The 12,837-nt window shown below is 37.4% G+C and overlaps 1 protein-coding gene across 12 annotated transcripts in view; it reads left to right on the forward strand.

Moving 5' to 3' along the window:
• NRXN1 (neurexin 1) overlaps positions 1 to 12,837 on the forward strand; it is a 676,210-nt gene that overhangs the window by 577,758 nt on the left and 85,615 nt on the right. For 7 of the 12 annotated variants that reach the window (XM_058802359.1, XM_058802360.1, XM_058802362.1 and 4 more), the window contains 2 exons: positions 3,537 to 3,626; positions 5,054 to 5,373. In XM_058802359.1, coding sequence (XP_058658342.1) covers positions 3,537 to 3,626; positions 5,054 to 5,373 — 410 coding nt within the window. The remainder of the gene's footprint in view (positions 1 to 3,536; positions 3,627 to 5,053; positions 5,374 to 12,837) is intronic. The other 5 variants (XM_058802364.1, XM_058802365.1, XM_058802366.1 and 2 more) reach the window with 1 other exon arrangement.

Below are 12,837 nucleotides of genomic sequence, written 5' to 3' on the forward strand. Positions count from 1 at the left end.
AAAACAATGTGTGTTTTTCGTTATATAGTAAATAGGACTTTTGTTGCTTTTGATGGATTTTCTGTTATTTTCAGTTCTGTGAATATTTTTTTTCATGTAGTTGTTATGTGTATACTGTTTTCATCATTACTAAATCCATGTGTTCTCCTTGAAACTAAATCCAGATAAGTTCCACACCATTTCCCTCTAACCTTTCCATTTATATTATATACTAGAAGAATTTAGCCTAACGTAATAGCGTCAAATAGAGATGTATTTCACAGTGCACTTTTCCTCTGATGAGGAATGGGCTAATGTAATCAGCAATTATTTTTTTGTGTGACCTTTACAAATCAAGTTGTTATTTTCTTGCTTTTTATTTGAATTTTGCTCCCAGTGGTGCAGGACTGCTGCAGCTAGTATGAAACATAATTTATTGACAGAATCACATTATAATAGTCTCAGAAACCATACGTATTGTATGTTTTAATGAAATAATTTAAAGAAATGTGTAAACTGGCCAAGATTAAATTTATGCTGTTAGTTCACAGAGGAGTTTCCAGGATCACCATAGAGATGTTCTGGAGCAGCTGCAGAGTAGTGAGAGATGACATTGCCTAGGATAAATCCCATGTTAGTCATGGAATTGCAACAGAGAGTTGCAGTAGCACTGAGGATCCCATCTCGGGGCTGCAGGGGCTTCTCTTACAACATGATCCTGATCTGCACCCACTGGGTGAATAATCAACAAAATTTAATGCCTCCCCACTATAGGCAGTTGTGAACACTTAGCCATAATTTCCTTTTGGGAACTAGAGAGAGTTTGTTCATGAAAGACATCCAGTGAGTAACCGTGCGTGAAGCTGATGAGTGAATGATGATCTCTATCCATGAGACTTATTTCCATTATGTTAATGTATTCTTTATGCCCACAGACCTCTTCTGAACAACTTAGCCTTTCTTATAAATGACAGAGAAGAGTTTCACCCACTCCCCCATTTTTTTTTAAATATAGATAAGCAAAAAAAAAAAAAAAAGGGTAGGCAACACTAACTTAAACTCATGATTCATTAACTGTAAGTTAGGGAAACCATTTAGAAATAGGATGTTCTCTCACTTATTCAGTGACTCAAGTGATAAAGCCTCAATAAAAACTGTCAAATATCTTATTGAAAAAATAAATGTGTTAAAAGTAACTGACTATCTGAAAATATAAATTATTACCTCACTGGTTTAGGTATACATATATACACACATATTTTGATGGAAGATACAAATCCAGAACAGAAACATGTAAGACCATACATTTTTTCCTTTTCTTTTCTTTTTTTTTTTTCTTGTGTTGGTCACATGACCTTTTTATGGAGTTTTTTTTCTGGTACTTCTCAAATTTCCATTCAGTCACAGGAAGTTTGCTGTAAGAAAAGGAGGCCTGGATGAAGAAAAGCAATTTTAAAGATCAAAACAGGAGAAAAAAAATTTAAAACTTTCTGTACTCTCACATCATCAGAGCAGTTGTGTTGTGATGTGTTTAATTCTAACTTTTCACTTTCTTGGAGAAGTACAAAAGGAAAAGTTTCCGTAAAAAGTTGGATGTTTCAGTCCTGTTTTATGGGAAATACATCTAAAAGCTGAGAACAGAGAGAAATGCACATACAAACATAATGTGTATATTTTATATATATGCATATGTGTCCATGTAGTTTTTAATATGACATGCACTTAGATGTTCACATATTTACTCAGAGAAATTGTGGAACCACCCTCTGTGGTTGTCTCAATATGCCCCATCATTGGAAGGGCTCAAGGTCAGGTCAAATGGACTTTGAGAAACCTGATCTGGTGAAAAGTGTCTTTACTGATAGCAGAGGGGAGGGAAGAGATGATCTTCAAACATCCCTTGCAATGATGCCAACCATTTTATGATTAGATATTGGAAAGGGAAGGAACAGGAAAAGGCCATCTCCACAAAAGCAAATAGGTCAGCTTCTGGCATGGTGAATGATGTCCATGCTAAACCAAGTAAGGGATTCATGAAACATGGAAAATAGCAGTTCTCAGCACTGTAGAATAAATATCTGCATAAAACAACCATGGTTTCATTTGCAGTTCTTGGGGGCTATGGTACTGACTCTTCCCTGCAGGCCTGTTATGGCTTGTAATTTTGTGACAAACTGGGACACTGATCTCCTGAATTTGGATAATATTTCTGTTTGACAGTTAGCAGTAGGGTCTTTCTAGCTCAAGAGCATATTTTTCTGAGCACTATGTGGGCTTACTGCAGTGTGTGCTTACATTTCCACTGCAGATACAGGACTTGGTTTCTTAGTTGGTTTGGTGGGTTTTGAAGTACAAGAAAATATGCACATTTGAGCCAGTAAGATTGACTTTGTATTTGGACATGATTTATGAATGACTGCATTTTACCCATCTTGCTCATCTTTCAGATTCTTCACTAATATGAACCAATAGAATGAAAGAAAAATACATTGTTGGTCTAAACTGCCTCCAAAAGCCTACATATTGAAGGAAATATTTAGGTTTGCCATTCTCCTAAGTAGCTTTCTAAGTGGTATTCTGAGGGATCACAACTATATCACTCAAACACAAAAAACTAAAATTGCAAATAAATATTTAAAGTGTTTCGCTAATTATTCCTCATCTGCTATTTTTCTGACTGCACCAGCATTATTTTATCTCACTGTTTTAGTGAAAGAAGTCAGAGATCTCTGCACTGACTGAGAATAGATACAGTTGGCAAATATGACAAGTTTGTCCTTTGCATTGCTGGGTTCTGGTTAGTTCTTAACTTATGAAACCCCACCCCAGATGGCCTCTTGCTAAATTTTAAAGCACTTGCACCTTTCAGAACCAGGCTACCTTTCAGCAAGTCACTTTTGTCAAAGCCTTGGTGTTCCTTCAAGACATTGTCAAGGAGTCTTAAGAAAATGTACAAACTGTGAATGCCCTGGTCTGTTCTGTACCATGTATTTGAATCTCTGAATTTTATTTAAATGAAGCGAAGAAATGTGTATTTTTTCTGCTTAGGAATAAGTTACAGCAGGACTATTATTAGACAGAAGAAGTAAGTGTGCCTTAGATGGTGATTAAGTGTTGTGTTCTTCTTCTTTAAATGACTAATCTGGAGTGAGAGGTTGGATGTCTTTTGAAAACTTAAACCTGTTTCACCTGAACATGTTTAACTAGTTAATAAGAAACATCAAAAAAGACAAAACCCTGAGGTCAACTCATTTTTTTGTAAAGCCATTCGATGATGTTTAAATTTGTTTTTTGGGTCTGTCTATAACATAAGTTTAATAACCTAGCTCAAATGCAGATTTCTAATTTTCAATTAACATAGGAATAATTTTGTTTGCTAAAATAAAATAAATGAATGAATGAAAAGTCTGAACCATGAAATGTTCTAGGTAGCACTTTTTAAAATTCCAAATTTCAAAAAATCATGTGGCAACTGTATAGCTCAAGCTTTAAGTATTAACTTTTAACCTTTGACCTTACAGATTTTAACCAATGAAATGTCTCTTTAAACTTTAAAGGAAACAATGATAACGAGCGCCTGGCGATTGCTAGACAGCGAATTCCATATCGACTTGGTCGAGTAGTTGATGAATGGCTACTCGACAAAGGTAAAAAACATTGATTAAAACTTCAAATAAAAAAATAATTTGAACATAACCAAGTAGTGCTTCATTGTAACACTAATAAACATAAAAAATAAATTTCAGTAAAACTAAATTAAAACAAATTTTAAAAAGTAAAATATAGAGTAATATTTGCATACCTTGTATAATAATTTCTATACATTTCTAGAAGTACCAGCTGTTTAATAATCTTACCCTGTTAACTTAAGGTTAAAGGGACTGTTAAATATAATCCACTAACTCAATCTATGAAGGTACTCATAGCAAACATTAACCAAAAATTATAAATCATTCATAGATTATATTACATGTTCCAGCATCTAAATTATTAACTAAAAATATCTGTAGTTATGATATCTTCATTATGGTCCTGAAAAAAAATTTGTTTAAACTGTAGGTGTCTTAAATAGTGGGCAATATGAATTGCCAATCAAAATGAAGTCCCTTTAACGTTTGCAACCTTCTAAGGGGATTTTGGAACAAACACTAATTAAAACAGATCTTAAAGTTGTGTGCATGCTTTTTGTAAGCAGAAACCAAATAGTCACTAAAGTGACTATTCTATTTACTAAGAGTGGTACTGTTGCTGAGGATTTCTCTGTTTTAATGGAAATGTGCCATGATTTCTCCATCGGTATGTGTATCATTTCTGAAGCCGCTTTTACATCTAAAATCTTTTATTTTAATTGATAGCCTTGCTGAAAGCCAATCAGACATCTATTTCTGAATCTGCTTCTGAGATACTTAGTGCAAACCATGTGTTTCTTTTCAGTGTGTATGTTGAAGGGAAATAAAACATTTAACTACAAAAATGAAATATTTAATTAAAAATGTAAATATTCACTTACATAAAGATGAAAAAAATTACTGCATAAATTCTTTAAAACTCACTTGACCTAGTGACTTGATGGCATATATATATAAACTTTGTGTGTATATACATATTTGTATATGTCTATACATACATAAACTCATTTGTACATAAAGCTATAGGCTCTATGTGTGGAAAAAAAAAACAACAAACTTTTAAATGTTGGCAGACTTGAAGAAAAAGTTATTTTAAGGAATTAGAGAACCTGGCATTCTTGAGACACACCAAAAGGTTAACACTGCTTTCAGGTAAAAGGGAGAGGGGTATATCTGGTAGTACCAAACATTTGCAAGTATATTTGATTGGCCTTTTAGCAAAAAACATATAAATCTCAAAACGTCGTAAATTAAGAAAAATGCAAACGCTCTCAAAATTTATGCATTTCATGGACACCTCATTAAAAAGCAATGAATTATGAGTCAAATCCTTTTCTTATAGTTTATTGCTCTCATTTTTCACCCCATGACAATCTGTTATCACTCGTGTAGAGTACAGCGTTCACAGTCAACATTTTTGCATGTATATAATATTATCTTCACAGGGCGTCAGCTCACAATCTTCAATAGCCAAGCAACCATAAAAATTGGAGGCAAGGAACGTGGCCACCCTTTCCAAGGCCAGCTCTCTGGTCTTTACTACAATGGCTTGAAAGTTCTGAATATGGCAGCAGAAAATGATGCCAACATCATGATAGAAGGGAATGTGAGACTTGTTGGTGAAGTGCCTTCCTCTATGACAACCGAGTCCACAGCCACCGCCGTGCAGTCGGAGATGTCCACGTCAGTCATGGAAACCACCACCACCTTGGCCACCAGCACCGCCAGAAGAGGAAAGGCTCCGACCAAAGAACCCATTGGTCAGGTTAGTCACCTTCCTCACCTTTTGCAAATGTCTTCCCACCTCTGATCGTGGCTTCCTTTGTCCCATTCCCTCTGCTGATGAAATTGTTCCCTCTTTAAAGAAATGCATGAGTTCCTGTTGAAGGTTCTGTACCGTACGCATCTCACGGATGTGATGCTCACCAGCATTTTGAGGGAAAGTGAGGGCTTTGCTTTTCTTCTAAATTAGGCAAACCTACCAGTTCAGATTGTTCTGGTGCTGAGTTACATTGCTCTGCCATCCATCTTCATAGTGGTGCATATTTTTAAGTACCCTTTCTTCCTTTGATGGCTTACATCGATTACTTTCAGTGTAGGAACGCAAGATGTCTGGAATTAGAGATAATGAAATGAAGTGGTGACTTTATCCATGAGATAGAGAAAAGAGACTCAGTTTTAAGAGAGAACAGGAAGGAGGTGTGAAGACAAAAAGTTGCAAGAGGCTGGAAAAGAGGGAATTAGCACTTTCTCTAGTTCCACTATTGATCATCTTCCCTGGCAGTATTCCTCACAAGAGGCAATGGCAGCAGGGGGAATTAAGAGCACTCTGCACCATGGGAGATTCAGGCTCCAAGTCATGGGCTGTTGTTTATTGTTTGTTGGGGTTATTAGCATCTCATGAATTTGGTGATATATTAAATAGCTTTCAGGTTTTGTCAGGATCTCTGTATAATATGTGGGGGAATTTACTTATTGGGAAAGGAGGGAAGAAAAGAATGTGAATGAATTAACCTTCATCTTGTGTATTTCCTTGAGTAACAGCAGTCAGGCATTGTGCTTTAAAAACCCAAAACTTCTTTAATATTTATTCTTTCTTAAAAAACAAAACAAAACAAAACAAACAAAAAAGAGACAAAATCAAACAAAAAACCCTCAACCAAACCAAGAAAAAAAAAGTACACTGCTAAAAGCTTTTCTAATGTCCTTTTGGTTCACATGCTTGTGTGCCCACTGTGGCACCAAGCCATGACAGACAGCTGCACTCCTGAGATCCAGAAGTAGGACAAGGAACACAGAAAGCACCATGAGGGAGAGACAGGGTGTGCTGAATTAGGTTCATTTGCTCAAGAATGAAGCACATTCAGGTTAGACAGAGGCTGAGGTCAGGTTGTCTGTTTTCTGTGCAAAACCTCAAGTCACAGAGTGAATTGGGGCATCAAATTTGACACTTCAGCTTTTCTGTCTGTAGTATTTTTGTATGCTTTGTACTATGGATCAAAAACTGTGGCAAAGTAAATGTAAAAATTGTTATTTAGCAAACCTGAAGCAGTACATTTAAGTTAAAAATGAGCCTTAAAACAAAAGCATTTTTACTTGCAGGCTGCAGGAGGCTTTAAATAATTATTGTAGTGAGTTATAGAGTTTTGATAAATAGCAATAGATTTTATTTGTTCTTAATTCTGTTTTAAATAGTATCTTGCATTCTATTATCCAACTAGTCTGACCTCAGTATTTGCAGCAACACAATCTAAGACTTCACCAAATTTACCAAAGGGAAAATAAGTCTCTAAAATGTAGAACACACACATGGTGTGAAATAATTTGAGGTAAATTAATGTTACTAAATTAAAATTAAACAAAGTTTAGCTGTTCCAGTTCCCAGCATACTGTTGGCCTCTGCCACTCTTTCATGTTACTCCCAGGCACAATTTTGGAGGAAAAACGTCACAGGGGCCATTCTCAGTTGTCACCTTGCATGATCTGTAGGCAGCAGGAATTTACTGGTATAATTGCTGTGCCAGTTGGCCTCAGTTTTTGGGAGTATTCCCCAGTATAATTTACACACTATTTGCATGTTTAGCCACTAAGACTTTTATTTTTGAGATTTTCCAGCGGGATATTTTTGGAAGAAAGTTTTCTTAAGCTAACAACTGTGGTGGGGTGTAAATTTTTCTGAAGAGGGGAAACAAAACTATTTGGGCAAAATGGCTTTCCAAAGCTTTTCTGTTTCTAGGCCTGAAATAAGATACGGCCCTTTTTTACTCTGTCAGAACATCTATTCAGTTTTTTAGAGGAGCTCACTGCCACTTGGGCTGAGTGGCCTCAAGGCATTTGTGCATTTGTGCCATTTCCTCATCCCTTTCTGGCTGAAGTGGCTGTGCCAAAATGCCATGAGCTCTTTGATTCCCCACCCTGAAGGGCTTCCAGCAGGCTCCAGGACCTCCCAGAGGTGCAGAGCATGGCTGCAAACCAAGTTTTGTGTGAAAGTTTTTGAATGTGAAAGTTTTGATCAGCCTCTCTCACCTGTTAGCCTGGCTGGGGCAAGGGCTTCATGCATCTGATGGGAAGCTCCTGATTTAGGAGCCTGACAGCAACATTTGTGAGCAAAGAATTCCATGGTAACATCACTGCAGCACTTGGGGCATTCTGAGTGTACAAATGAGCCCTTCTTGACTTCATCTGTGTCTGAATGTCCTGCCTGGTAGAATCTCTGTGTGTCATTTCATACACTTAATTAGTCAGGGACTGCAATGGAGCACAGTTTGCCATTAGGCCTTGATTTGATTTTGGGAGATCCATAGCATCCTAAAGTCAGAGCTGAAATTTGTCTGCAGGATGCTATACTACTCATGCCACAAAGACCTAGGAAGATACTGCATCACCTTAGGGACGTAATCTCTTCATTCTTATTCTACCTGGATATAATAATTTCTGATCTTGTGACCCATAGGGCTCCCATGGGTCTGTCCTGCAGGGTGCTGAGTAATCACTTTCCACCTTAATGTCACTGGACGTGAAGGCACTCACCATGTCATGAAAAAAAAATTCACCTTTGATTTCTTCATTCTCTTTCATTTTTGTCCTTTACATATTTTTTTTCCTGATTTTTGCTTATATATAACCTCTGCAATGGTGGCAACTACACTGACATATGGTAATGCACAAGAAGAAAAGTTACCTCTCCAGCATTAATTAGGTTACTGAGGAAAATATGCAGCTGAACAGCAATTGCTAATGAAAAAAACCTTACATTACTGCAAACCAGTGCATGGCTGAAATAGAATAGAAGCAAATTATCTAATCAGTCAGAGATTGTTTGCTCCATTTGCAGAGGTATTGAATTAAATTAAAGATTGCAATACTTAAAGAAGATCATTTAAATCTCTATTTATAGGAAAGGTTCTTTTAAAAAACCTACAATGTTTAATTGATGGAGTCTCTGCTCCCTCACAGATATTAACAAAAGCAATATATGATGCAAGATCCACATGGGACTTCCAGAAAGTGTGTTGAATACTGTTGTGCATGATTTTAGATGAAGGAGGTCTTAGTGCTTCTGAGTAAGAAATGCTTTTTGCTGAAGACTCTAAATGAAGGTTTTCCCAGCTTGGAAATATTTTAACAATGGGTGTTTTGGTGATGACAGACATCTTAATTATTGCACTAGGAAATATACATTTTTCTAAGGGGAGAAAGGTACTCAAAGCTTATTGAATGTCAGTAGTAGGTGAATGCCTGATTTTCCTTAGTGCCTTAAATCCTCCCCCCTACTCCCCCTTTGATTGTAATGGCATCCAAGCTGTCAGCCTCCATGCAGGGCACTGGGTAAACACAGAGGAAGTGAGAGTCCCTGCCTCCAGTATCTCATAGAATAAACAAGAGGTATCAGGTAAGGAGGAAGGGAAAAAAGAGGAAATCAGGAGGCAGGAGGAAGAGGGAAATGAAGCAAGCATGGTGTTTCAGTGTTAACAAGTGTGCAGATTCACAGCCATTGCGGGAGGGACATTTTACTGCCCTGTGGTTTTTTTTATCCAGGCTTTTCAGACAGCTGCAGGATCACCACAGAGCTGCAGCAGATTCTGCATCTCCTGCCAAGCATTGGCGCAGAATTGGCACCAGCTGGGTGGGCAGTGAGATGTTTCCTGTGCTCCACACTTTGCCACTGGCACCTGGGGGAAGCCCCAGCCATTGGCAATGGGAGCTGAGGATTGATGGAAAGGTCCTTTGCTCCCCCCACACTGCATGGAGGGAGGCTCAACATTTTGCACACCTTTATGAGCATGGAAAGAAAACCTCCAGCTTAATTTTTGTGAGAACAGGACTTGTGTTACATGAAAATATGTGTTGCTAACTTTTAGGGAACCTTAAGTATGCACTCAGGCTCAGAAATCATTAATTTCTTCTAAGAGTATCACCTTTTAATGAAGTTTTTCAGCAAAATGATACAGTTAAGTTCTTCCTTCTCTTTGCCTTTTATTTTTAACACTTTAAAAAAGTCTGATTTGCAAGTTTTTCTGTTCAGTCATGAAGGTGATAAACATCTTTTAAAACTGAAAATAAAGATTCTGGTGTTGTAGAACTCCAGGAGATGAAATGTTGAGCTAAACATTGAGTACTGCAAGGCTTGCAATAAAAATTGCAAGAGTTGGCAGAAGCCTGAAAGGCTTCAAAAGGACTTAGATAATGGGTTTTGCTTGAATTAGGAAAGCCCAATCAGGCCTTCAGTATCTCTTTGGCAAGGCTTTGTGAATCTGTATTAACTGGAAATCGTAAATGAAGTGATAGTAAATCAAGAATAATATGCTCATTTCTCATTCCTTTCTAAGGATTTGATTATGACAGCCTATCCACAGACCAGCCTCTACTCTCATGCACTGGAAACCATTTCTGAAAATTGTGTGCAAAATAGCTTTTTAAAATTTTCCATAACATATTCTGGCAGTTCTCCTTGTTCTTATCAATAACACTAAGCCACTTAGCCAGCAATTGCTCTATACTGTGAGATGATTACATGTTTGGGAACAATAGGCACTGATTTTTGGTCAGGCAGAACTAAATCAATGAACTGGAATTTGGTCAGTTGCCTTGGAGGGCATACACCAGGTGAAGGGTAGGTTTCTTTACATATATTGAAGCAGCAGATTTAAATAGCACTCATTGTAGCAGGGACAATGACAGGCTTGGCTCAGGAACTTCACCTGCGAATAAAAACAAGCACTGCAGAAAACAGGGGAGTTATCCATGGAAAGAGTTCAATTTTAAGAATGGTTGTTGAACACATGACCTCTACACAGGACAGCAAATGTGAGCATGTTTTATGGAGATTCACTGATCATTAAATGAATGAAGATAACATTAACAGGATGAGTTTTTTCCACCCATTTTGGTTTAAAATTATGTGCTGTGAGCTTTGCAAAGTCCTATTTCTATTTACAAGTTGTGTTCTTTTCATATATCTGCTTCCAGTTCTTTCCCTGGATGGTCACACCAGATTTCAAGGTTCATCAGCCCCAGCAGGCAAAGCTCTTCCCCAGGGCTCTGATAAATCAGGAGTATTTGATTCAACAGATGCTCACTAGTGCAAAGTGAATCCCACAGCTCCCAGTGTCCCAGTGCTCAGCATCCATACGTGTCCCTTACCTGACAGAGTCTGGAAAATTTGAGTGTTCAGGACAAATCTCATTGGCAGTAGGATCTCTGTGAAAAATGGTAGTTGTGAAGGTATCAATTGCAGGTAGACAGAAATTTAGCTAGGTGCGTGAAACCCTTCCACTTTTCCTTGGGTTTTTTGGTTTTGGGTTTTTTTGTTTGTTTGTTTGGGAGTTTTTGGGGTTTTTTGGGGGGGTTGGTTTGTTTGTTTTTGGGATTTTTATGGTTTGGTTTTTTTTTGTTTAAAATTAATTCTTAATCATATTAAGAATTTTAAGATTCTTCTAGTGATTTTTGATAATTTAATTAATTGTTTTAAAACATAATTGTCAAAATCTCTGGCACTCAAGATGTCTAATAAATTGAAAAAAGGGCACTGAACATTAAACTTATCAATCTTTGTTTTAATATTTGCTACCTGATCACATTAGATTTTCCCATTTTAATGCAAAATATTTCCATATTGAATATTGGCTTTTCAGCTGGAGTACTGGAGTTCTGTAAATAGGGTGGCTTTAGAAAGTTCAGTACAATTGCCTCTTGAACTGGCTCGTTGTTTCATTGTCTTCAAGTATTATTACATAATCTCATGGTTGTCTGTCTGTCCCTCTCAATAAATACTGCATTCCTTGACCAATTCAGTCAAATCTGGTTCAGCATAAAGATCTCAAGGATATTAAGCTCCCAGAGAATCTGAATTGTGTCAGTTCTGGCACCCATCCTGGTCTCCTGTTGCATATTGCAGAGCCAGGTGTTCCTCTGCTTTGTGTTTAAAAAGTAAAGTTGAAAAAGAACAAAGTGTGTGTGTGTGCTTAGGATGAGTTTCTCAGAAGTTCCTCAGACTCATTAATGTTTCTATATTTTATCAATGTTTTTGAAAATCTTATCATATAGCACTTTAATGTATAAATGCTCAAACAGTATTCTTAATTGTGCCAAGCTCAGAGGATAAGATTTGCTGTTTGTTGTTGTTGGCATTTGTTGGAGAGAAATAATTCATAGAGGTTCTTTGGAGCACAGTGGAGCACCAAAGGCAAATCCCAACCAGTTGCATGGAAAACTGCAGGCAAAGAAACATCTGAACATGGTCAGCAATGCTATTTCATTCCTACTGCACAATCCAGAAAAGACTTCTGGTTTGTCTTTGGCTCTCTTGTGGATTTCCTTCACGAGGAACCATCCAGGTGGGACGGGTTTCCAGCCCCTCCAAAAGGAACCCAAACCATGGAATTTGTGTGCAGCCAGTGGGATATATCTAAAACCTTGTGCACTGCTTTGAAAATACCCCCTGTGTTGTATACACACAGGGAAAAAAATCTGCTTGTAAATGAAATTACAGCAGTGTTAATAATCCAAAGAATGGCAAGATGCTTGCCTAAATTGCTGGTTAATTAGTTGCAAAAAAAATTCTTTTTAAGTTCAGTTGGAGAGAAAAGGATCTCAGGCCACTTGCTGCTTTAATTTTGTTGTTCTTTCATGTTTAAATGACCAATTTAATTTCTAATAATTTGCTTTATTATGGTTTTTTTTAACCCAGATTAATCTTATCCAGTCTCAAATTCTGACACATTACCATTTTTAAATAAGGTGAAATTTAGTAGAGCAGTCATCTTGGTACCAATGTTCTTTCATAGTGTGCTGCCTTTCTTTATTCCTAGTAAGTTGCTCATGTCATGTTAGGAGAGTAATATTTCTAAACCATCCCTTTGCATAACATGGGACAGCATCAAACTGTTGCTGAGCAAACAACAAATTTAGCAGTGATTTGTTGCTGGTGGAAAATATTTCCCTCGTAGTCACACTCTGTGTCAACCTCTTTTCTTAGGAAGGATCCTCACATGAAGAAACGCTTGGATCTCTCTCAAACTCTCCAGTTTCAGAGTTTGAGGAGCAGTGCCTTCCACTGTTCCTTCTCAGTGCCTGCCAGCACACTAAATAAACATTAGGATTACACAGAGATGGGATTGTTTCACCCAGGTGGAACAAAAGGTTGGTGCTGAGCTGGTGACCCTTAACTGCACCATCACATGGCTGTAATGCGTTTTTCTGCATTTGGGGTGGCTGAAAAAGGCTGGGT

The sequence above is a fragment of the Ammospiza caudacuta genome, chromosome 3 (assembly GCF_027887145.1).
Source record: "Ammospiza caudacuta isolate bAmmCau1 chromosome 3, bAmmCau1.pri, whole genome shotgun sequence".
NCBI classification, from domain to species: Eukaryota; Metazoa; Chordata; class Aves; order Passeriformes; family Passerellidae; genus Ammospiza; species Ammospiza caudacuta.